Below are 24682 nucleotides of genomic sequence, written 5' to 3'. Positions count from 1 at the left end.
AGTCTGACCACATTTTTATCTAGCACAACTATGTGCAAACTACCTCTCCAAGGCGAGCAATATGTTTGTAACCGATCAAGGAGTGTTGTAGTATTAGGCCCTCTGTCCTATCTGTGAAGCTCTGTGAGATGAACCACATTTGGTGTGGGGTCTAGCAGTTGGTCTAAGATATTCATGTTGGCTTTGATACTTTTAGCTTTCTGCCATTTTTTTCATAGTTAGAATTTAGTGGTGAACTTCATGCTTCCACACATGCAGCTGTCTGCCTCACTGACCCGCAATGAGATGGCAGGCGCCCTCTCCTGGGTGTTTCATTTCCCTCCCTCATCTCTTGCAGACTGACTGCATGAAGGCCGAATGCTTTGAGTCCTTGTCGGCCATGGAGCTGGCAGAACAGATCACCCTCCTGGACCACGTCATTTTCAGAAGCATTCCCTACGAGTGAGTGCCACCCCCTACAGCAGCAGGGCTTGGCTGCTGTAGCTGTCTTAGAAGTTGACATTATTCCTAAGGCAGGTTGTGTGTATGTCTGTCCCCTCAGTTCCTGTGTGAGTATCTACCAATTGTTTCCATCCATGGAACTGGCACGCCTCTGTGTCCAGCACTCTGCAGGATGGGAGCAGGACCAACAACAGCAAGGGACAAAGAACCTTGCCCAGGGACTTAGTCAACTTAAGTATCAGAGTAATTTCGAGTGTTTTTAATGACTATACAAAATAATTCCTGTATGCTCCATCTCACTTGTCCCTTGTTTCTTGCTGTGTCTGGTGACCTGCTCAGGAATGAAGTGAATGATCAGGGATGCTGCCCTGAAGACAGCCCATCTGACCAGGTGGAGCTTCTGCCCCGCTGAACTGCCTGGTCAGGGGAACATGCGGTACAAGCCTAAAAGGAGCGCTTTTCAGCCCTGACCACGTGCGCCCTCCTGAGCGCTGGGGAGAACAAAACACAATCCCTGCCTTTGAAATCTGCATCCTCCAGGAGAATGGCAGGCAGCGCAGAGTGGAGGGAGGAAATTCTGCTTCTGACTAACATTTTTGGTAGTGATGAAATTTTTGGACCCTCTGCTAAGGCTTAATGTTTTTAAAAGCTAATCCTGGGAAAATAGTCTTGATTTCTAAGGTAGTACTTAACCTCTTTATTTCCCTTGTGTTGGTTCTTGTTTTCCAACTTCAGAGAAGCCTTTATAGGATCCTAATAGGGACACAGTTCCAAACATTTATAAGAGAAAGCTGGAAACTGAAGAATCTTCCTTTTTGGCATTGAGAGGTAAACTGCAACAGCCGAGGTAAAATTCACTTGTGAGGCTGACAGCAGCAGGTGTCAGGAACCATTCTAGGCCATGTCAAATGGAATGTTTCTAATATTCGTGACAACTGTCCAGGATCATAGCCACCATATTTTTAAAAACTTAATTGGTTTTGTGCTTTGTTTTGAACTTCCAGGGAGTTTCTTGGGCAGGGGTGGATGAAGCTGGATAAAAACGAAAGAACTCCTTACATTATGAAAACCAGCCAACACTTCAATGACGTGAGTAACCGTAACAGTAAAACCCTGGGCGTGTCACAAGAAGATGGATATTGGGGTCTAAAGACTCCTCTAAAACAAAGCAACTCTGTCACCCACTTTTTTTTTTTTTTTTTTTTTTTTGAGACAGAGTCTCGCTCTGTCGCCCAGGCTGGAGTGCAATGGCGTGATCTCGGCTCACTGCAACCTCCACCTCCCTGGTTCAAGCAATTCCCCTGCCTCAGCCTCCCGAGTAGCTGGGATTACAGGCGCATGCCATCATGCCTGGCTAATATTTTTGTATTTTTAGTAAAGGGGTTTCACCATGTCGGCCAGACTGGTCTCGAACTCCTGACCTCAGGCAATCTGCCTGCCTCAGCCTCCCAAAGTGTTGGGATTACAGGCGTGAGCCACCGCACCTGGCCTGCCACCCACTTTTAAACAGAATTGATGGGATATTGAAGACAAGCTTAAATCTCTAAGAGCTCACAGTAATGTAATAATGTCCAATTAACTTCCTGACATAAAAGGTTCACCTTTGATGGTACCCAGTGCTCAATAATGTACAGGTTGCTGTTCCTATTTTTATCATGATTATCACTACTTCCTGTTCATATATTGACTAACAGAGTGAGCAGTACATGTGTCACTGGCCCCTGGTGGTGTTGGTCACGGTAAGGCTGGGTTGGTGCAAGTCCTCATCATTACTGAACGTTCAGCCTGAATTACATTCCAGGGTTGGAAGGGGCCTCTTGGAGCATAATCCCATTGTTGCTATAGTTCTGTGCAGCAGTGGCCAGCTGTCAGTCCATCTTACAGCTCTGCTTTTCCCCAGCGGTAAGATTGGGAGATGCTTTCATACCTCCCCGCTCTTCCTTAGTGCTGTTCTCATAGTCTTAGTCCTGTGGTAGAACAAGTAACAGTGTGGGAGTGTCTTCTGGCCTATCCAGGCAACGGGAAGCCTCCCTTTCCAGTTTCACTAAACTATAGTAAAAGGAATAATGATTTTAAAAACAACAACAACAAACTACCAGGAACCCCATAGGTAAATTAATAAGTGATCTAGAATCAAAATGCAAAAATGACAGTTTAGATTCCCAAGACAGTGTTTCCTGCAGGCTTTCCCCAAAGCACGTGGATGCTGTGTGAATGCTACCACACAATGAGCTTCAGTGCCGCTGCTGCCTAAAGGACAAGGGCATGGCCCATCTAGTCCCTGCCCTGAGAAACAGATTCCCTGCTGTGGGAAGCACACCTCTGTTACCTGTGGTGAACCAACACAGGGGATATAATGGACACTCAAAGAGAGGTTCGATCCCAGGCTCCAGACCCACATGTCTCCTCTGCTGGGACGACTGCTACATTGCATTCTTGACAATTACAGATGGAACCTTTCATCTGCACCCCAGAGCCGCCAAGCCTGCTTCTTCATTGTCCTCTCTGTTCTCAGTCTTGGGTAGTGGCCTCACCATACACTCACTCACCCAAGCACAGGATGTAGACGTCATCTTCTCCCTTACCAGCTCACCCTTACCACTGCCCAACATATTTGCAAACCCTAAATCTACATATGTCTCAGGCTCTTCCCCACCCTGCCTTCCCCGCTGCCACCACCTTGATGTGGCCTTTTACCCTTTCTCTCCAGGAGCTCCTGACTCATCTCTCCCCTGCAACCTCGCTGCCCTCCAATCCATCTGTTAGGTTCAGAGTCAGGTTCCAGCCCATGCTGAGGTCTGAGGGGAGTGGGTGGATACCTGAAAGAACACGTAGGGGGCCGTAGGTAGGTGAAAGATGATTTTGTTCAGCAGGCGCTCTCAGCAGCAGCTGTCTCATTAGCAGCTCTTTCATCAGCAGCTCTCTTACGCTGTCTCTTCTGTCTCAGCTGCTTGAGCCAGTCGCTCCCACGCACAGCTGTGTGGCCAGCTCTCACTTGCCTTCAGGGTCAGCAGCTTAACTCTTTCTCTCTCTGGGCATGAGCTCCTGTACAGTGTCAACAGGGCAATTATATCTTTTACAGACAATAGTGGCTTAGAGCCAAGTGATGGCCTTCCGTGTTATGGCTACATGGCTGTGATCACAAGTGGAGTTATACACCTGTGCTCTAAACTCACTGAGTCCCTCTGGCCCAGATGTCCACCTTGGCCTATCCTAGACCAAAGCACAGCCATGTACCTTAAACCATCCTGCATGCAGTGGCACAGGCATGACTTCTCTGAAAGGTCAATCTAATTATCTACCTCCCTTTGACAAAAATCTGCCAATGGCTTCCCCTTACCTTAGGGATATGGTCCCAACCTGTCATACAAGAGCACAGCCCATCTGTCACCCTTGCCTCTCCCAGTCCTTGTGCCCCTCAGATGGCTGCCAGATCCTCCATTACACCATCCCTCCCACTTCTGTCCCCTTGCTCTTATACTTGGATCCTTTAAGACTCAATGCAAGGCTGGATACTGTAGCTCACACCTGTAATCCCAGCACTTTGGGAGGCCGAGGTGGGAGGATTGCTTTAGCCCAGGAGTTCAAGACCAGCCTGGGCAACATAGTGAGACCCTGTCTCTATAAATACAAAAAATTAGCCAGGCATGGTAGTGCACACCTGTGGTCCCAGCTACTTGGGAGGCTGAGGTGAGAGGATCGCTTGAGCCCTGGACATTGAGGCTCCGGTGAGCTGTAATCATGCCACTGTATTCCACCTGGGGCAACAGAGCAAGATCCTGCCTCCAGAAAAAAAAAAAAAAAAAAGACTCAATGCAGGCGTGACCTCTTCCTAGAAGCCTCCTCTGTACTAGACCAGATGCCCCATGCTGCCTGTGTATTCCCAAACCCCACCGTGAATAGACTCAACTTTGTGTTTCGCTGCATGGCATTTACCTGTTTATGTATCTGCGACCCTCCCCTTCCCACCTACCTAGGCTCAGATTGCCTTAAGGTCAGGGATGGATTTATTTGTCTTTCTGTTCCCAGCACCTAAAAGAATCTATTCTATCCCATTTCCTCAATAGTTATTGGCAAGAACTTCTTCATCGAAATTACTGATTAACAAAACCACTTCTTCCCAGAACAAACTGGATTCCAAATAATTCCTCTCCTCACGCTAAGGATGCGCAGGCACTCAATGAACAGCACTGCAGTAGGTGCTTTAGCGAATTTCCACAGTGATGGTGTTGAGGCACTATGAGATCTTAAGTGTCTTCAGAATCATCAAAGAATGGGTGAATCCCTCAGATTTGGTGTATGGATATAAGATTACACGCCCTATATTCCCTTTGTTAATACGGTAATCTTATTTCACTTTTTTTTCCTCTCCATATTACAAGAGCTGAGCTTCTTAAACTGGCTTTAAGTAATAAAATTACGGTACTTAGCCTCAAAACTATAGGTCCTTTTAACTGCTGGTGAAGAATAAGATGAAGAAAATGTTCTTTTCCTTGCAGCCAAGTGATTCTGGTTTGAGAGTTAATCAGCTCAGAATTTGATCTAACTGGGGGCAAGTGTTTTTTCTTTCTCTGTGATAACTGTGGCTTCCCAGAGTGAGTAATCACACACTGTTGGGGGCCAAGGAGTAAAGGGAAAGGCCCCAGGGAGTGACATCCATGATCTACAGACATTGCCTTTCCACAGGCATTAGGTTATTCTGTCCCATTTCCTCAGTAATTATTAGAAATGACACCATCAAAATTGCTGAGGAACAAAATCATCTCTTCCCTCAACAAGCGGGAATCCAGATAACCCCTCTGTTCACTCAAAGGACAAACAGATGCTCATTAGTTTATTCTTATAGACTTTAGTCTCTTTAGAAAGTTGGTATCTAAATGTAGAATATGATCTTCAAGCTACTCAACACCCTGCCTTCCTGACAGGTCTGCAGATAATTTACATATTTTGCCTAAATGCACTGCTTTGGCTCTTAGACTGCCTTTCGGGGCTCTTTGATTGTCTCAGATGAGTAACCTGGTGGCCTCCCAGATAATGAACTATGCTGATGTCAGCTCCCGTGCCAACGCCATCGAGAAATGGGTGGCAGTGGCGGACATCTGCCGATGCCTGCACAACTACAACGGCGTGCTGGAGATCACCTCGGCCTTAAACAGAAGTGCCATCTACAGGCTGAAGAAAACCTGGGCCAAGGTCTCTAAGCAGGTGAGCCTCAGCGTGTGACACAGCCTGCTGCTAAGAGGAGGAGAGGCTGGGAGATGGGAGCCAAGTTAAATATTACTAATTAGGAGATCATTAACTGAAATGAGCCGCTCAGTTGCCAAAGAAAGGTGCCAACATGGGTAATTACAGTGCTCTTACCACTTAATTGATTTCATTCATGTGCATTTCTAAAACATTCATTAAAGCATTTTGGGGGACAGCCACAAACAATGTGGTTGTCAGTCAAGGGTTGTTTCCTGAATTATTTCGGAGGGTACATTGATTTTGAGTAAGCACACTTTTGTCCAGTGGGTCCATTCTTTCTCTCCCAGAGTGAGGGTGCAAACTCTGTGGGGCCAAAAGCCAGGGACAAGAGGCCTCATTTTTCACCTTTCTCTTGCTCATTCCTGTAGTAGATGTAAAGTTTTGGCATAATGACTTAGATGTGCAGAAATATAATTTTCATTTTCTTTCATTAATCTCAGCTTGCCTATGCCTGTCATTTTCACTCAGATACTTTCAAGATTCAAACTAAATCATGATTCTTCCCCTGCCCTTTCTCCTGGCCTTCTCCCTGGGTGTTGGGTGCCTTGGAGGGCATCTCTGGGCTTTTGGGCACCTGTCTGCTCCTCTGGCCTCCTGTGGTCATTCTTTGCTGATTATTCATTGGGTACAGGCTGCTGTGAATTGCCTGTACCTGGTGTCACCTGGCCTGCTTGCCCTGCCCGGGAACAATGCATGGTGATTGCACCCAGGGAGCCTGGCTGACCTCGTCTCAGGGGCAAGGGGGAAAGGGCCTCAAAGGGCCTCAGGGGAAGTTTCCAGGCTCTCACGTCCCATTGGTGCCAGAGAATAGAAGGGTCTACATCAGGCCCTCTCTGCCTAACCCTCCCCTGCCTTGCTGTGAACACCCAGAGTTGGTGAGGGGAATCTACGGAGTGCCACCTCCAGGGTCCCAGACCGGAAGATCTAGGTATATTCTGCTGACATGGCCTAAAAACTGTCTCATTTTATCACCCTACTCTGGGGATTTAAGCCCCTCTCAGAGACACTCATTATTTCTTTTCCATCTTCATTTTGCCCTCCAAGCCTTTCCCTTTAGCATAGGAGAACAATTTAATTTCTCCGTGTGGCAGGAAACCAAGCCTAAGTCCTATCTTTTATCTTACCTTTCTCAGAGTAAAAATGCAGTGCTCTGAGAATCCCAAATTTGGCCCCTTAGAACTCAAAAGTCCTCTTTTCTGTCAACAATGGACCTGGTAAATAAAAGCCACAGTTTTTAAAAATACTGGTTAAAAACAAAAAAACAAACTTTTGTTTTGAGATGATTATAGCTTCACATGCAGTTGTAAGAAATAACGCGGAGATTCCCTGCACCTTACACCCAGTTTCCCCCAACAGCAGCATCTTGCATTACTACAGACAGTATCACAACTAGGAAATGAACATTGGTGCAATCCACCAGTCTTATCCAGATTTCACCAGCTTTCTAGGGATCACCAGGTATCACCAAGGGATCCCTAAATCTTAAAGTTTCCAGGCCCACTCTGTAGTTAAGTGATATTCTTGTCTTTGATAGGATGCTGGTTTAGGAATAACCGAACTGATCATGAAATAGAGATGATGAGACTAATATTGAAATGATTGTTTCAAAATTTGAATATACCATCTGTAGAGGCTCTAAATAAAATATTAGCATTTCAGTCACATTATAGGTCACTCACAGTGGCCTTAGCATGGGCTAGTGGACTGTCCTCCAGAGAGGCTGTCTCTAGAGCCAAGCGCCTTACTCCAGTCATGGTAGGTAGGGCCTGGTTGCAGATATACCCTGCTTCAGACACCTTTGATGACAACATCCGCTGTGCAGCTGTCCCTTCTCTGCATCTGAGATCAGCCGGGGAGTTGTTCAGCAGGCCTGATAATCTGCACTCTGGAACCCACAGATTGGTCTGTTGCTGTAGGACAGGTTGTACTTTTGAAACTTTTTTGAGCAAGGTTAGCCCTGGACCAAGCATGCCATCTCTAAGAGCCCTCAGACACCAGAATTGGGAAGACAGCCCTTTGCCTCTCAGGAAGCTGTGCAGCTTCTCTCCAGGTGAGACAAAGTAGTTTGAGGACCCTCAACCTGGGCATTCCAAGTTCTTCTCCAGGCAGGACCTGGATCCTCCATGCCCAGCCACGCTGCCTGGATGTGGGTATTCTCAGGAATGGGTTATCCTCCCCAAGGGCCACCCTACCACTCTCCTATGTTCATGGAAGAAACCCCAGACCAATGTCAACAACAATGTTATTTCTCAGTAATTATCAGTTATACTTCTCTAACAAATTGATGAAGAAGATCACAAAAGAAAGGATCTGTAGTAGAGGACATTGCTCAGTCAATACCAAGGTAACCAAACATGTGCTTTAGTCATTTGGAGATTAACACTCTAAAGGGTTCATCACAAAAGCTGTCTGACATGAGACCTCTCCTTTAAGATTCTATATTCGGCCTGGTGCGGTGGCTCATGCTGTAATCCCAACATTTTGGGAGGCCGAGGCGGGCAGATCACTCGAGGTCAGGAGTTCGAGACCAGCCTGGCCAACATGGTGAAACTCTGTCTCTACTAAAAGTACAAAAATTAGCCGCGCGTGGTGGCATGCGCCTGTAAATTCCACTTGTCAAAAATAATTGACAAGCACATGCTGAATATAGAATCTTTTTTTTTTTTTTTGAGATGGAGTCTCGCTCTGTTGCCCAGGCTGGCATACAGTGGCGCAATCTCGGCTCACTGCAACCTCCGCCCCCCAGGTTCAAGTGATTCTCCTGCCTCAGCCTCCCGAGTAGCTGGGATTACAGGCATATGCCACCATACCCGACTAATTTTTGTACTTTCAATAGAGATGGGGTTTCACCATGTTAGTCAGGATGGTCTCAAACTCCTGGCCTCAGGTGATCAACCCACCTCAGCCTCCCAAAGTGCTAGGATTCCAGGTGTGACCCACTGCACCCGGCCTACTTGTCAGTTCTTTAAGTGCCTAAGTTTTCTATCCGTTGCAATTTTTCTTTCCACACATTTTTGCTCTCTTTTTGGCTAAATGTGTAGATACAGGCACTTCCTCTTCTCCATATGTTGTTAACATTAAATGTAAACATAATGCCCTATCTCTACATCTTGAGAATCCTATCACACAGTGACCTTTATTCTGGCAAAGGTGTCAGCACCTGTCACCAAAGAAGAGAACTGAACATCTTTTGGCAATTCACTGTCTTTTTAAACCATAGTATTTTCATCACACTAAGTTTTTTCTTTTCTTTTTAGACAAAAGCTCTAATGGACAAACTTCAAAAGACTGTTTCCTCTGAAGGAAGATTTAAAAATCTTAGAGAAACCCTTAAAAAGTATGTCTATCTTAATTATTAAATTATTCATAATTCAGAAATATATTTACATAATGTATATAGTATACAAAGTGACCTACCACCTACTTTGCTTTGAAAAGAAAAATAAATGGGAAACAACTTGTATCATCTAGGTATTTTTCTGATTCTCCTTATTATTTGGAATACTGTGCATACAGTAATTGTCTTATGGATATACTCATGGCATGCAGATTAAGAATTAAGAAGGTAATACCACCATAATAAATCGGACTATCTTTTACTGTAAAAATGTTCTTGATTCAGTTATTTCCTAATCTAAGCACAATTATTTCCTGTGAGTTTTATTTCAATATTCCAGCACCTGTTGATTATTATTTTTGATCTTTGGTTTCTAGATTATTCCCTTTCTACACACACACACACACACACACACACACACACACACAACACACACACACACACACAGAGAGAGAGAGAGTTTGAGATTCTCCTGCAACTGGTATTCTCATGATCTACCACATGTACTTTGGAAAAACATGAGTCCTCTGATGGTATGAGTGAAAGCAAGACTAAGACTAATAATAATAATAGCAATAATAGCAACAACAGCAATAATAGTATAAGAACTAATTACCGAAGTATTTACTAAATGACAGCTTTCATGCTAAGTGCTTGATGTGTCTTATGTAAGCCTCACAAGAAATTCAAGAGATAAGCTTTTCTATCTCCATTTTACAGAAGAGGAAACTGCAGTTCAGAGAATGTTCCCAGTATCACTTAGTAATTGATCAAGCTGGGATTTGAACCCAGCTCCTCCCGCATCAAAAGCCCATGTGCTTAGCCTCCGGCCTCTGAGAAGACCAAGTATACCCAGCTCTCTCTAAAAACCAAACAAAACAGTGTCTCACCTTAGTCTGAGTTGTGATGTTAAGTCTACACTTTCTAAAACATTTAAGTACCAACTAAAACAGAAAACAAGTTTTCACCAGTGCAAAGCTCTAATTGCATGGATTTTTCCATCTAGTTCATCAAAGCTCTAATTGCATGGATTTTTCCATCTAGTTCATCAAGGCTGAATACTTGATTTAAAGAGGTAAGACCATAGAGGTTTCCCTCCAAGCTTCTACCCCTCAAAAAAGTGTGGGCAATTTACAAGTATTGCAAACAATTACTGCTAGCAAATGCTTTGTATTTGTCTCTAAGATATCCTGTTGTTTGAACATGCCATTTTTTTTCAAACACGTAGTAAAGCATGGGCTGTCATTTTGTATTATATTCTACTGTGAAATGTGTTTAAAATTCTGTGTATTGTGAATATGCTTCTGAAACTGAAATAAAAAGGTTTTGTTCTTCAGTACCAAAGGAGGATACTTTAAGCCTCCTTTGTTTAATTTGGGGAGGGAAATAGACATTTATTCAAATGAGTCTCAGAACAGTGCCTCTTGGTCTTGCAGTTGTAACCCTCCTGCAGTTCCTTATCTTGGGATGTACTTGACAGACCTGGCATTTATTGAAGAAGGAACACCAAACTTTACTGAGGAAGGCCTTGTCAATTTCTCCAAAATGAGAATGGTAGGTATAATTTCATAATTAGCCTGTTTCAATGGCTTTAGAGGTTTATAGAGAAGAGGCTAAGTAATAAAAGTCAATGTCTGCTTTTTTTTTCTCTTCCTTTTTTTTTTTTTTTTTTTTTTGAGAAACAATCTCAGTCTATCGCCCAGGCTGGAGTGCAGTGGCACGATCTCTGCTCACTGCAACCTCTGCCTCTGGGTTCAATCAATTCTCTTGCCTCAGCCTCCTGAATAGCTGGGATTACATTTGTGCACCTCATGCCCAGCTAATTTTTTTTTTTTTTTTTTTGAGACAGAGTCTCGCTCTGTGGCCCAGGCTGGAGTGCAGTGGCGCAATCTCGGCTCACTGCAAGCTCCGCCTCCTGGGTTCACGCCATTCTCCTGCCTCAGCCTCCCAAGTAGCCGGGACTACAGGCACCCGCCACCACGCCTGGCTAATTTTTTGTATTTTTAGTAGAGACGGGGTTTCACTGTGTTAGCTAGGATGGTCTGGATCTCCTGACCTCGTGATCTGCCCGCCTGGGACTCCCAGAGTGCTAGGATTACAGGAGTGAGCCACCGTGCCTGGCGACCAGCTAATTTTTATATCTTTAGTAGAAAGGGGGTTTCACCATGTTGGCCAGGCTGGTCTCAAACTCCTGACCTCAAGTGATCTGCCTGCCTTGGCCTCCCAAAGTGCTGGGATTACAGGCCCGGCCCAATGTTTGCTTTTTAATCTTGCGGTGGAAGAGGAGGTGGATATTGGGACTAATACCCGATGTGGGCTGATTGAGGAGATTTTTGGTCATGAAATCCTTACTTAAACCAATGTCTAGAAGGGTTTTTCCAGTGTTATCTTCTAGAATTTTTATAGTTTCAGGTCTTAGGTTTAAGTCTTTAATCTATCTTTAGTTGATTTTTGTATAAGGTGAGAGGTGAGGATCCAGTTTCACTCTCCTACATATGGCTTGCCAATTATCCCAGCACCATTTGTTGAAAAGAGTGTCCTTTCCCCACCTTACGTTTTTGTTTCTTTTGTTGAAGATTAGTTGGCTGTAAGTATTTGGATTTATTTCTGGGTTCTCTATTCTGTTCCATTGGTCTACATGCCTATTTTTGTCTTGGGTTTAAGTCTTTAATCCATCTTGAGTTGATTTTTGTATAAGGTGAGAGGGGAGGATCCAGTTTCACTCTCCTACATATGGCTTGCCAATTATCCCAGCACCATTTGTTGAAAAGGGTGTCCTTTCCCCACCTTATGTTTCTTTTGTTGAAGATTAGTTGGCTGTAAGTATTTGGATTTATTTCTGGGTTCTCTATTCTGTTCCATTGGTCTACATGCCTATTTTTGTACCAGTACCATGCTGTTTTGGTGACTGTGGCCTTATAGTATAGTTTGAAATCAGGTAGTGTGATGCCTCCAGATTTGTTCTTTTTGCTTAGTCTTGCTTTGGCTATGTGGACTCCTTTTTGGTTCCATATGAGTTTTAGAATTATTTTGTCTAATTCTGTGAAGAATGATGGTGGTATTTTGATGGGAATTGCATTGAATTTGTAGATTGCTTTTGACAGTATGGTCATTTTCCCAATACTGATTCTACCCATCCATGAGCATGGGATGTGTTTCCATTTGTTTGTGTTGTCTATGATTTCTTTCAGCAGTGTTTTGTAATTTTCACCAGTGTTTTGTAGAGGTCTTTCGATTCCTTGGTTAGGTATATTCCTAAGTATTGATTGAGGAGATTTTTGGCAAAGCCATTTCAGCATCCCCAAGGAGATGGGGAATCCAAGGATGACTTCCTAAGACTGACCAGTGATAGACACTTGCTGAAGGCTTCTTGCTAAACAGCCAGGTTCTTTTTTTTTTTTTTTAAAGACACAGTTCTGTTGCCCAGGCTGGAGTGCAGTGGCCAGTGACATGATCTCGGCTCACTGCAACCTCCACCTTCTGGGTTCAAGCAATTCTTATGCCTCAGCCTCCCAAGTAGCTGGGATTACAAGCCCACAACACCACACCTGGCTAATTTTTGTATTATTAGTAGAGACAGGGTTTCGCTGTGTTGGGGCCAGGCTGGTCTCAAACTCCTGAACTCAATTGATCCACCCACCTCGGCCTCCCACAGTGCTGGGATTACAGGCATGAGCCACCATGCCCAGCCTGGACAGCCAGGTTCTAAGCACTAAGCTAGAAGCAAGGAGCCCATGGATGACAGCACCCAGAGCTTGCCTCTCCCAAACATGAGGCCACATATTGCCAGCTGTTCCCCAGTTTTGAATTCAGTATCTTTTTGCTTTTGGCATTTCATGTGCCTCCTTGAGAGTCAAGAAAGCACCAACCATAGGGAATGGTCAGGCAGGCTCCACCCACCTCACTGGAGGAAGGGACTGACCCTTCTGGGAAGAGGCCTCAGAAGAATGTGCTGCAATGCAGGAAATACCTTTCTTTGCTTTTGTTGTTGTCATTTTGTTTTGTTTTTTTCTCTGTTAGATATCACACATCATCAGAGAGATACGCCAGTTCCAGCAGACTTCCTACAGAATAGATCATCAGCCAAAGGTAATATTATGTGGCTGTGAAGAAATTAATAAAGAAAAAAGGGGAAATTAATGAATTAGAAAACAACAGTAAAAGTTGATCCAAAATACCAAAAGCTAGCTCATAGAAAAGACCAGTAAAAGAGAAAATCTTTGGCTAGTCTGATTAAAAAAAAAAAAAAAAAGAACATCAATTCATCATCAAGTTCTATTGATTTTACTTCTTATATTTCTTGTGAATCCTCTTCCATTTGTCTTCACTGCCAGAACCCTTGGTCCAAGCTGCCGATATCTGTTGCCTGCTCTACTTGCATTCACTCTAGGATGCAAAATTCATTCTACAAATTACAGCTAGGTAGAGCTCTCTGAAATGCAAAGTGGATTATTTTCTCCCTTACATAAAACATTTTCCTGGCTTCCCATTGGTCTTAGGATTAAAAAAAATTAAGAATCTTTGACATGACTGTGAAGTCTCACATTATATGGCCCCTACTTTTTTCTTAAGGTTCAGTTCACATCATATACCGCCTTACTGTCTCCATCCTAGTCACAAATGGTCTTTTACCCCATTTTTTAATAGACTTTACTTTTTTAGAATAGTTTTAGCTTCACAGAAAAATTGAGAAGGTAGTAGAGAAAATTCCCATATACCTCACAGCCAATGTCCCTATTATTATCTTACATTAGTATGATGTGTTTGTTTGACGTAATGAGCCCATATTGATACATTACTTTATTATTATTTTGAGATGGAGTCTCGCTCTATCGCCCAGCCTGGAGTGCAGTGGCACGATCTTGGCTCACTACAAGCTCCACCTCCCGGGTTCATGCCATTCTCCTGCCTCAGCCTCCTGAGTAGCCCGCCACCACGCCTGGCTAGTTTTTTGTATTTTAGTAGAGACGGGGTTTCACCATGTTAGCCAGGATGGTCTTGAACTCCTGACCTCATGATCCGCCCGCCTCTGCCTCCCAAAGTGCTGGGATTACAGGTGTGAGCCACTGCTCTCAGCCAATACCTTATTATTAACTGAAGACCATCATTTATTCAGATTTCCTTATTTTTTACCTAATATCCTCTTTCTGCTCCAGGATCCCATCCAGGACACCACATGTCATTTAATTGTCAAGATTCTTTAGGCTCCTCTTGGTTGTGGTGGTTTCTTAGACTTTCCTTAATTTGGGTGGCCTTGACTGTTTTGAGGAGTAGAGGTCAGGTATTTTGCAGGATGGCCCACTGTGGAAATCTGTCAGATGTTTACTCAGGGTTAGCCTGGGGTTATGGGTTATTGGAAGGAAGACCCCAGAGGTGAAGTGCCATTTTCATCACATCATATCAGGGGTTATATTATCAACCTAATTTCTGACTGTTGATGTTAGCTTGAATCGCCTGGCTAAGGTAGTGTTTGCTGGGTGTCTCCACTGTAAAGTTATTCTTTTTCCTTCCTTCCTCATCCTGTATTCTTGGGAAGGAAGTCACTATGAACACCCCACACCTAAGGAATGGAGAATTATGCCTGCCTCTCCTTGAGAGCGAAATATCTACATAAATTACTTGGAATTCTTCTGCTCAAGAGATTTGTTTCTTCTCCATTTATTAATTTATTCAATCATTTATTTATATCAGTATGGACTAATGGATTTGATACTTAGGGTTGTCATCCAATAATGTTTTATTCTACTGCTGAAACTGTTCCAAGCTTGGCCATCGGGTGCTCTTTCAGTTGACTTCTTTGTCATACCCCAATCCATGTAGGGTTTTCTCTTTTTCTTTTTTGAGGACTTTCTTACTTTCTGATAGTATAAGATGCTCCAGGCCAGGTGCGGTGGCTCACACCTATAATCTTAGCACTTGGGGAGGCCAAGGCAAGAGAATCACTTGAGCCCAGGAGTTTGAGCCCAGCCTGGGCAACATAGTGAGACCCTGACTCTACAAAAAGTGGCCGGGCGCCTTGGCTCACAGCTGTAATCCCAGCACTTTGGGAGTCCAAGGCAGCCGGATTACCTGAGGTCAGGAGTTCAAGACCAGCCTGGCCAACATGGTGAAACCCCATCTCTACCAAAACTACAAAAATTATCCAGGCATGGTGGCGGGCAGCTGTAATCCCAGCTACCTGGGAGGCTGAGGCAGGAGAATCTCTTGAAACCAGGAGGCAAAGTTTGCAGTGAGCCGAGATTGTGCCATTGCACTCCAGCCTATGCACTCCAGCCTGGGCAACAGAGCAACACGCTGACTCTGGAGGGGGAGAAAAAAGATGCTCTAGAGTCATCTTTTATATTTTGCCCCCGTCCTAGTTTCAGATATTTCTGCCAAAAGCTCTAGTTCGTTTTTTTGGAGAATGGTTTCAGCAACCAAGATATGGGCTTTAGATATGCTTGCGTTATGGAGGTATCAGCTGACAGAGCATAGGAATCTATGTGTGTATAGATTTTATACACATCTATTTATAAATATATCTCTATGTAACCATCAGTATTTGTATTAAGCTAAATATACTGATGCCCCCAACTCTATTCTATTACCATGTGAATCATTCCAGCCCTCTCCCCACATTTGCTTATCTGTAAATTCCCTCTCCAACAGTGAGAGACACACTTTCTTTTAATAGCCCCTAGGTTTTGCCCTATTTCTGTCTGCCACAAGGCCTTTACCTATGTTCTTCCTTCTGTCTGGAGTGCCCTTTCTTCCTCATTGCACAGTTTACTTGTACACAGCTTAAGTATCACTTAGGAAGACTTTCCTAACTTTCCCAAACCCCACTCCACTCTTAAGGTTGTATTGCACCATGTAAGTCTCCTTTCTAGCACTTACTGCTGGAGTCACCATTTTACATTTATTTGTGTGATTATGTGCACATGCATGATATGCATGAAGTTCAGAGCTGGACCTACTGTGTTTATTGTCATAGCCCCAGCATCTTGCACAGTGCCCGGACCATAGTAGATAATAAATGTTTCTTGAATTAGTTAATTCAAGTCAGGAAAAAGACAAGGTTGTGACCATCACTGCTACTATTCAGATTTGAACAGGAAAAAATTCACCACGGCAATGAAGCAATAAAAAGCAAAAGGTATAAAAATTGGAAAGGTGAAGATTAAATACTATAATTCACAGATGATTTGATCTAGAAAATCCAAGAGAAAATCTAAGAAAAACTTATAAATTATTAAAGGAGTATAGCAACTTGACATGCAAAAGCCAATTTTCAACACATTGGCAATAAGCAATTCAAATGTAATATAAAAAACCTCAATCAAAATAGCAACAAAATCTGTAATGACTAGGATTAAGTGGAACGGGAAATATGTAAGGCCTTTATGTACTGAAGTACGTAAGGAGAAAGTTGTATCATATTCATGGATCAAAACACTTACTATTGTAAAGAGGTCCATTGTCCTCAAATTAATCTATAAATTCATTGAAATTCTGGTCAAAATCCCAACAGGGTTTTCATGGAACTTGACAAACTTATCTTGAAACTCTTAGGGAGGCATAGATAGGCAAAAACCAGACAAGAACTTTTTGGTAAATAAGAATAGTAAAGGAGAGTGTTCCCTACCAGTTATGGCCACATCCTAAAGTGAGAGTAAATAAGGCAGGACTCAGCCGGGCACGGTGGCTCACGCTGTAATCCCAGCACTTTGGGAGGCCAAGGCGGGCGGATCACAAGGTCAGGAGATCAAGACCATCCTGGCGAACACGGTGAAACCCTGTCTCTACTAAAAATACAAAAAATTAGCCGGGCGTGGTGGCTGGCGCCTATAGACCCAGCTACTTGGGAGGCTGAGGCAGGAGGATGGCGTGAACCCGGGAGGCGGAGCTTGCAGTGAGCCGAGATTGCGCCACTGCAGTCCAGCCTGGGCGACAGAGCGAGACTCCGTCTCAGAAAAAAAAAAAAAATTCAGGACTCTACTGGCACAGCAGTGCAAATCCAGTAGGGCAGAAGAAAGTCCATGTGTGTGTTTAATCTACCTGAAAATCTAATACGAGATAAAGAAGGCACTCAAAGAAAGTGCCAGAAAGAAACTGACCATTCAATAAATAGAACAGGAATTTTGGCTCTCCATCTTACCATTCACAAAAATAAATTCCAGATGAGTTCATTACCTAAGTTTAAAAAGCATTTATATTATTTGAATAAAATAAAGGATAAAATATTCATGACCTTTGGATTTGAAAGACCTTCTTAAGCACAGAATGCAAAAGCTGTGAAAGCCAAGCTTGATAAAGTTAATGAAAATTAAGGACTTCTATATGACAGAGGACCATTATTTAAAAATCAAAATATAAGCAGTAGACAATGAGACAACATTTGCAACATATACAACAAAGAAACAGAATAAAAGTGTTCCCATAATCTATAAGAAAAGCATAAACAATTCAACTGGTAAACCTGTGAATAGTTACTTCATAGAAGAAAAAAAATGGCCAATGAATATTTTTTAAATGCTCAACTTCACTAGTAAAAAGAGAAAATGTAAATTACAGTGGGACATCGTTTTCACTTATCGGATTGACAAAAGTTTAAAAGATTGATAATATCAAACATTGCTTAGGGTATAGGAAAACAGGTACTGTCATGTACTGTAGGTGCGGAAGCTTTGCAGGTCATTTTCCATCATCATTTAGAATTAAAAATTGGTATATTGAATTACTGGAACTCTTACCACTGTTGGTGAGAATAAAATCGAACAATCACTTTGCAAAACTGCCATTTAGAGGTTTCTTAAAATGTTAAATGAGTACCTATCTTAGGACCTAGCAATTTCTCTCTTAGGTGTTTATCCAAAGGGAAAATGAAAGCATGCTGATTAAAAGCCTTGTATAAAATGTTCATAACATTTCTAAATAATAGCCCCTATTTGGGAAGAGCTCAAGTGTCCATCAACAGATGAATGGATAAACAAATTATGGTATATCTCTACAATGGACTACTACTCAGCCATGAGAGGGAGCAGACTACTGGTACAGGCCACAGCAAGGCTGAATCTCAAAACACTATGCTGAGTGAAAGAAGCCACACATGAAGGAGTACACACTGTATGATCCCATCGATAAGAGGTTCCAAAATAGACAGAACTAATATGTGGTGATAGAAACCAGGGCAGTGCTTGATTCCAAGAGCAGATTGACTGAGTAGGTGCATGAGGGAACTTTTGGGGATGCTGAAATTGTTCTTTATCAAGAAATGTATGTAAGTTACATGGTGTATACATCTGTCAAAACATCAAACTATCCATTTCACTTTTGTGTGTTATATTTCAATAAAACTAAAGAAATATTTTCATGGAAATCCCCCATGCCCCAACATATTCATTTCTAGTGTCAATTCCTTTCCTTTCACTTCTGATATCTACCCTAGCCTAGCAGAGTATTCACGCATGCACTCCAGGAAGCATGCTAACAAGGAATTCACTGAAACTTTGTGTAACAGTGAAGTATTGACAGCAACTCAACATCTATCAATATGAGATTATTAAACAAGCTCCAATATATGGCACTATTAATACTGTATAGCAGTTAGAGCTCTATCTACTGTCACAGGGAGCTCTCTCCAACCTATCATTAAGAGATGAAAGCAGAATAAAATGTGCACCATGGTGCCAATTTTAGGGGGAAAAATGATTTCTGTAAGTACATGTAATCTCTATAAAGACATAGAAAAACAACTGGGAGAATACAAACCAATTAGTAACAGTAGTTCCTCTTGAGGGAGGTACCTGGGATTGGGGGTTGAGAGAGGACTAGAGATGTTCACCTTTTTTTTTTTTTTTTTTTAAACAATGGAAACATATTTATGATTTTTTGGTCAAATAAGATTTTTAGTTGTTTAAGAGAAAATGTTGAATTGTGTTAGATTCCCTCAGAAAATGTACGCACTGGTGTCTGAAAGAGGTAAAAGCTGGGACTTCCCCTTTTTTTTCAGGTCACACAGTACTTGCTTGACAAAGACCTTATCATAGATGAAGATACGCTATATGAGCTGTCACTAAAAATTGAACCTCGACTCCCTGCTTGAAGATCTGGCCTTGCCCCTGAGTCCACGGGATGTTCATGGAAAGCAGGACAGACAGAATTGTGTATGCCTTGCCTATCACGGTACAGCACGAAGCCAGTCTCCTTTCTCCACCAAAGAAGATGGAACCAGACTGGAATTCTGTCTCCAGAGAGAAACCCAGCTGTTTGGGTCAAAGACAGATGCTTCAGACTTGGGTGGGAAGGTGAAAGATGGCTATTTAGAAAGCTGGTGGCACGTTTTACATAAGGGAATGTCAGATGGGAGATGCTAGTTGCCATTTTAACAAAGCAGGTAAATCGGTAAATTTTAAACTCTGTCCGTGTTCTGTTAGAACTCAGGGACAAGGATCCATGAAAAAGACCTGTGATGTTTCTCTGGCGCTTTACTGGCCTGGGCACACCTACCAATCTTCTAGGATTTGACTGGTTCCATTACATTTCCTTTTGGTATAAGCTTCACAGAAAAGCTGACACTTCCTCTACAGAGATGGACCAAAACATAAGCAATTTCAGTCTACAGCATGTGCATGGTTTTCAGTGCATTCTAAATATTTCTATGTGAGGAATGGTACCTTCTGAAACTGCCTTTCCAGTCTTTAGGCAACGGGATAGGAAAGAAAGAATGAAACACAAATGGATTTGTATGTAACATTTCCTGAATTAAATGCAGTAGGCTGTGCCCCAGAGGATTCCAGACAGTGGCTGGCTGAGGTGGGTGGGGAGCTTTTCCTTGAGACTGTTGGTCCTAAGAAGCCAGCCCTTTTGGAGAGGCAGCTGCAAAAAGGTGCACGCCCATCTCACCGACAAAACTGTGGAACAGACAGAAGGCCACCAAGTGCTGTGGGGAATCATGGGTTTCAGTGCTGAGTGAAAATCTATACCTAAAAATCATCTCTGCACCTTGCTTTGCTTGTTTCCTTTCCCCACTCATAGTACTGCAGGAATCTATTCTCATTTACACAGACCTTTTTTTAGGCTTACTATGAACATTGGCTGTATTTTTTTTAAACAGTTTAGTGAAATTTTCTTTTCAAAACCCACACTTCCATATGCTGTTCGTAGATCTCTTTCTTTAAAAACTGATGTTGAGAGATCTCTGAGAATATTATAAGTGCATGGGAAATGGGCCCAACCACCGAACAGCTCTTACATTACAAAACCAAATGCAAGGGTTAGTCCTGCTACCTGAGGCTGGGGAAGTGACCTTCCTTTTCCCAAGATTGTCAGTTGTTGAAGAAATAGGGCTATCTCATTGTTTACCTCCCTCTACTCTTCTCAGGGAGACTGCTGCTTTAAAAGAAGGAAGAGAAAAAAATATAGTTCTATTTCCCTGAACCTGTTGCACCTGACATTTTCTCTTAGCAGCATGAAACTTATTGATGCTGACAATGAAAAATTGATCTGTCTGGCTGCTTTCCCTCTTTCCTTGCACTTTAATTATGTTGCTAGAGCTAACAGACTAATAAATTCCACCTGCTGGCTCTGAAGACTCAGTGAAAGAGCTAGCATTGGTAATGCACCATAGAGGTAGAGAATGTACACTGTCTGCACGGTAAGTGCCATCTCTGTATGTAACTATATAGTGAAATATCAACTAAGTAAAAGAAAATATTTATAATATTTGAAGACCATTCCCAAAATATTTTCAATAGTTCATATTAGCCAACAGTGTAGCACTCAACCCAAGGACGGTTCCTTATGGATGCTTTCTTTTTCTTTTTTCAAGTTGCTTGTTTGTTCTCTTTAGTTTCAAATAAGAGGTTGACGCATCTTGATGCATGATGAGAAGCATGGGCTGTTTGGATCCTAACAACGCATAACTTGTGATTTATTTCTCAGTGCTCCAGAAACTGAGGGTTTGAAATAATATGTATCAGTTGCACCAAACACCTCAAGGTCTTGCAGAAGAAAAGTAAAGGTTAGCTTTCATGGCTCAAAAGCATAGTCCTGAAGGGTGAACTAAAACCGGGACAAATCTGTGAGAGGACCACACACATACTAGTTTCGGGCCAAACAACACGTGGAAAGGTGGATGCATTCTACTCTGCCTTGGAGTTGCCAGAGTCCTTCAGAGGGAAAGGGATGGTTCTGTGTGCGCTTTTTCTGGAAGTTCGGACTCATTTCTTTGACCCAAATGTTCCAGAGACACTGCAGCCATTCTTATTAACAAAAAATAAGACAGGAGTTTCCAAATGCTCCTTCCCTTTTGGATCGCAGCTTTTCTTCAACTAGTGACAAAGCTTTTGCGCCTATTTCCTGCAGGATGTTGGAACTGCCCCGCAGTGGTCATATTAGGCACTGTCAATTGCTATGCTGACTTTTAGGGGGTTTTTGTTTGTTTGAAAAACAGGGTCTCACCATGTTGCCCAGGCTGGTCTCGAACTCCTGGACTCAAGCAATCTTCCTGCCTCAGCCTCTCAAGCAGCTGGGACTGCAGGGGTGTGCCACTCACTAGCCTTTCGCATTTTTGTTTGAGAATTACACCACTTTCTGGAGTCTGCAGCCTTCCTGGAGCTGCAAGAGGGCAAGAGAGAGAGCTCCACCTCTGAGGGAGTGTCTGTTGATGACCTGCACTATTCGTGTGCCAGCTGGGAGAGGAATGCACATTTTAAAATACCTTCAATTTGGTCAAATTAAAAATCCCCAAGAGCAATTTGCAGTGTTTTTTCTGGTCGTTAAAGTACCCATCCTCTTCTGCCTACACACAAAGCATGCATTCCCAGCTGCATCTGCCTCTAGTCCATTATGGAGACCCATTTCTAAGAGGAGATGGGAGGTCAACCTCTAACAGCCAAGTAGCGAACATGTATACTGTAAAATTAACCTAGAAAATCAGAAGAAAAATCCAATTTCATGCTTTCGAATGAATGCCCACATTTTGTACTGTCAACGGAATTATCTTGGAGCTTTTAGGGGATGCCTTTCGTTATTAACTGAGACATCTAGTTTTGCTACAGGGACAAATCTCTTACCTAATCCAATATATTATTTGACAGATTCAGGCATGAAGTAAAACGTCGTCACTTTTCCTTAGTGCTTTTCTGAAGGAATTTAAAGACGGAATTTTAAACGGCCATTGCACTATTTTCAAGTGGCTCTCATACCAAGTCCCATTACTGTTTGTTAAATTTCAGTACGTCTTAAAGTACTACTTATAAACAAATGAAACTCAGAGAAACTGAATCACCTGGAAGAGAAAAATCCATTATGGTCCCACGTGGAGTGAATAATGATGGATCAGCACCCTTTCTCTCATGTTATTGTATAAGACGAGACTTTTGGGCCAGCAGCGATTGGGCAGCTTTTAAATTCTTAACTGAAAAGAGTAATGCAATACAGGGATTATTCCCAATAAAATTAACTTTTATTTAAAAGCAAGAGATTTTACTTAGCTTTTTTTTTTCAAAGTTTGATTTTATCCCCTTGAAAAAAAATCTCTTCATTTTAAAGTATAAAGGTTTTTAAAAATCCAATTGCAAAATGTATTATTTTTACAACTATCGAAAAGGCATAAAAGAGAACATACTATTTATGGCTGAAGGGTATAGCCAGGCTAATGTGCACAGCCAGAGGGAATCAATAAATAAAACTTTTTCATTTCAGTAAGAAATCAGATTGTAAGTTTAATGGCTCGATTATAGATACCACCATGTAATAGAAGACTTAAGTCAATGAAATCTAATCAGTGTGTCATTTCTCAGCGGCCATTGGTGACTTAAAATTAAGATGAGGCAGAGCCAAAATGGAAAGCAGTCATTTTGTTGTAGGTATAAACACATGAACGATTCAGAAAATTATTCATCTCAGCTGCCATGCAGCATGACATTAACATTAGGATTGATAGCACTAGTCTGATCTGCTCAAGGAAAATAATAGTTCTATTATACTTAATGATGTTGGTTTTTACACAGCTCATTTCATTTTTCACTAGAAAGCCAGTTATGAAAGAGAGCTGGCCTAGGCATCCCGGCCCTGAGTCCTAGGCCCAGTCTCCAACTGGAAAACCTTAGGCTGGTGTTTACACATCCCTGAGCCTCAGTTTCCTCATCTGCAAAACGGTGTGAATAGTAATCCCTGTGCTGCTTATCTCACAGGGCTATTGTGAGGACCAAATGGATTAGACTGTAAACTGCAAAGTGCTGTCCGCACATGAGGTCATCTGATTACTGTCCTCAGATCTCTTTTGTAGAGGATTTCAATGTATTTCTTTATCATTTGAGTGTGTGTGCGATGGACGAATATGTGTGTGAGTTTGAGAAGCATATCGTTTGTGTCCAGTTACTTTGCAAATTTGTGGACATTTGTGATTGGACAGAGGGGTTTGTGCTGTGGCCTAACACTTGCCAAGTGAGGTGTAGGTTATGCCTATATGCAAATTAAACTTCACCTTTCTTGAATATTCAGAAATCTCACTGGTTTCTTCATTTAACTCTTTCCCCCCCATTTTTCTACATTGTCAACTTAAAACCATGAAATGTATACATTTAGAAAAAATAGAACTTAATTTCTTATAAAGGGTTACAATCTGCAGGCTGGAGCCTCTGGCCAAAGCCAAAAGCAAGCACTTCAGATAAAAAAGGGAGAGGCTGAGATTTATGCCCAACAAGATGAGCCTTACATATACATTTAGTAGGTTATAGGATAATCTTATGAATATTTATGAGAGGCCCTAATGCATGGTCAGTAATCATATATGTTACATGTTACATACAACCCATGTTCACTTTGGGATGGAGACTTAAAATGTAGTAAAATTGGGCTCTATATGTCAAAAGATGAAATACAGGGCACAAAGACGCTTGGTGTGCAATCTCTGTAAACCGCCCAGAACCGGCTGTGGTCTGTGGTCAGTTATGAGGATGGAGTGCTTTGTAAGGCTGAACACTTGTCAGGGGGAAACTGCGTTGAGGGAAGGGGGGTTCACCACGTCAGGTTGTCTGTTGAAGTTGAGGAAGAAATCTTCCAGACATAGTTTTTCAGGAACTGGTTTTAGTTTAATTTTAGGAAAGAAAGTCTTGAGGCAGTTATCGAGGTGGGGGAGCGTTGGGTGTGACTGACCTCTTGCCTTGCCAAAGCTGTAGAATCTGGTTTTTAATGTTTTCTGGGGTCTCTTTTTACCACAATGAGTCTGTTTTGTTTTGCTTGGGGGCCTAGGGGCTTTATTTTTATTTTACATCTTCATAGCAGTGAACTCCTTCAGATATATTATTTACTTCTAAATATTACTTCTAAAGTTCAGGGAGAAAAACAGTTTAGAAGAGGCCCTAAAATTCAAAGAATTTGGGGAAAGCTTTGAAATGATACGAAGGATCAACTAATCACACTTTCTTTCCAGTGCTTAGATTCTTCCTGTGACATCCCCAGCCTATATTTGATACCTCCAGGCACAGAGAACTCACTACTACCTGGAACAGCTCAGTCCATTGCACAGCAGCTCAACGCTCCTGAATGGGTGGTGGAGAGAGGAGAAGCCGCCGGGGTAGAGTCCTGGCCTAAAAGTCACTAGGCTCCACCTAGGAGGGGCTTCTGAAATAAGACTCCTGTCTACCCCTAAAATAACTGCAGTGGTTATAT

The 24682-nt window shown here is 42.4% G+C and overlaps 1 protein-coding gene across 5 annotated transcripts in view; it reads left to right on the top strand.

Annotated features, from left to right (window-relative positions):
- The window catches only part of RASGRF2 (Ras protein specific guanine nucleotide releasing factor 2), a 278649-nt gene extending 255134 nt beyond the window's left edge, over positions 1-23515 (top strand). For 3 of the 5 annotated variants that reach the window (XM_009448923.5, XM_016953054.4, XM_016953053.4), the window contains 7 exons: positions 338-441; positions 1446-1530; positions 5449-5646; positions 8946-9025; positions 10462-10579; positions 13046-13114; positions 19017-20001. In XM_009448923.5, coding sequence (XP_009447198.1) covers positions 338-441; positions 1446-1530; positions 5449-5646; positions 8946-9025; positions 10462-10579; positions 13046-13114; positions 19017-19109 — 747 coding nt within the window. In that variant the 3' untranslated portion in view covers positions 19110-20001. Of the gene's footprint in view, positions 1-337; positions 442-1445; positions 1531-5448; positions 5647-8945; positions 9026-10461; positions 10580-13045; positions 13115-19016 lie in introns of those variants that run through there. The other 2 variants (XM_517672.9, XM_009448924.5) reach the window with 2 other exon arrangements.
- The last annotated feature ends 1167 nt before the right edge of the window (positions 23516-24682 follow it).

Source organism: Pan troglodytes, chromosome 4 (assembly GCF_028858775.2).
Source record: "Pan troglodytes isolate AG18354 chromosome 4, NHGRI_mPanTro3-v2.0_pri, whole genome shotgun sequence".
Taxonomy (NCBI): domain Eukaryota; kingdom Metazoa; phylum Chordata; class Mammalia; order Primates; family Hominidae; genus Pan; species Pan troglodytes.
The sequence above is the reverse complement of the archived record's forward strand: the minus strand, read 5'-3'. Positions and strand labels throughout refer to the sequence as shown.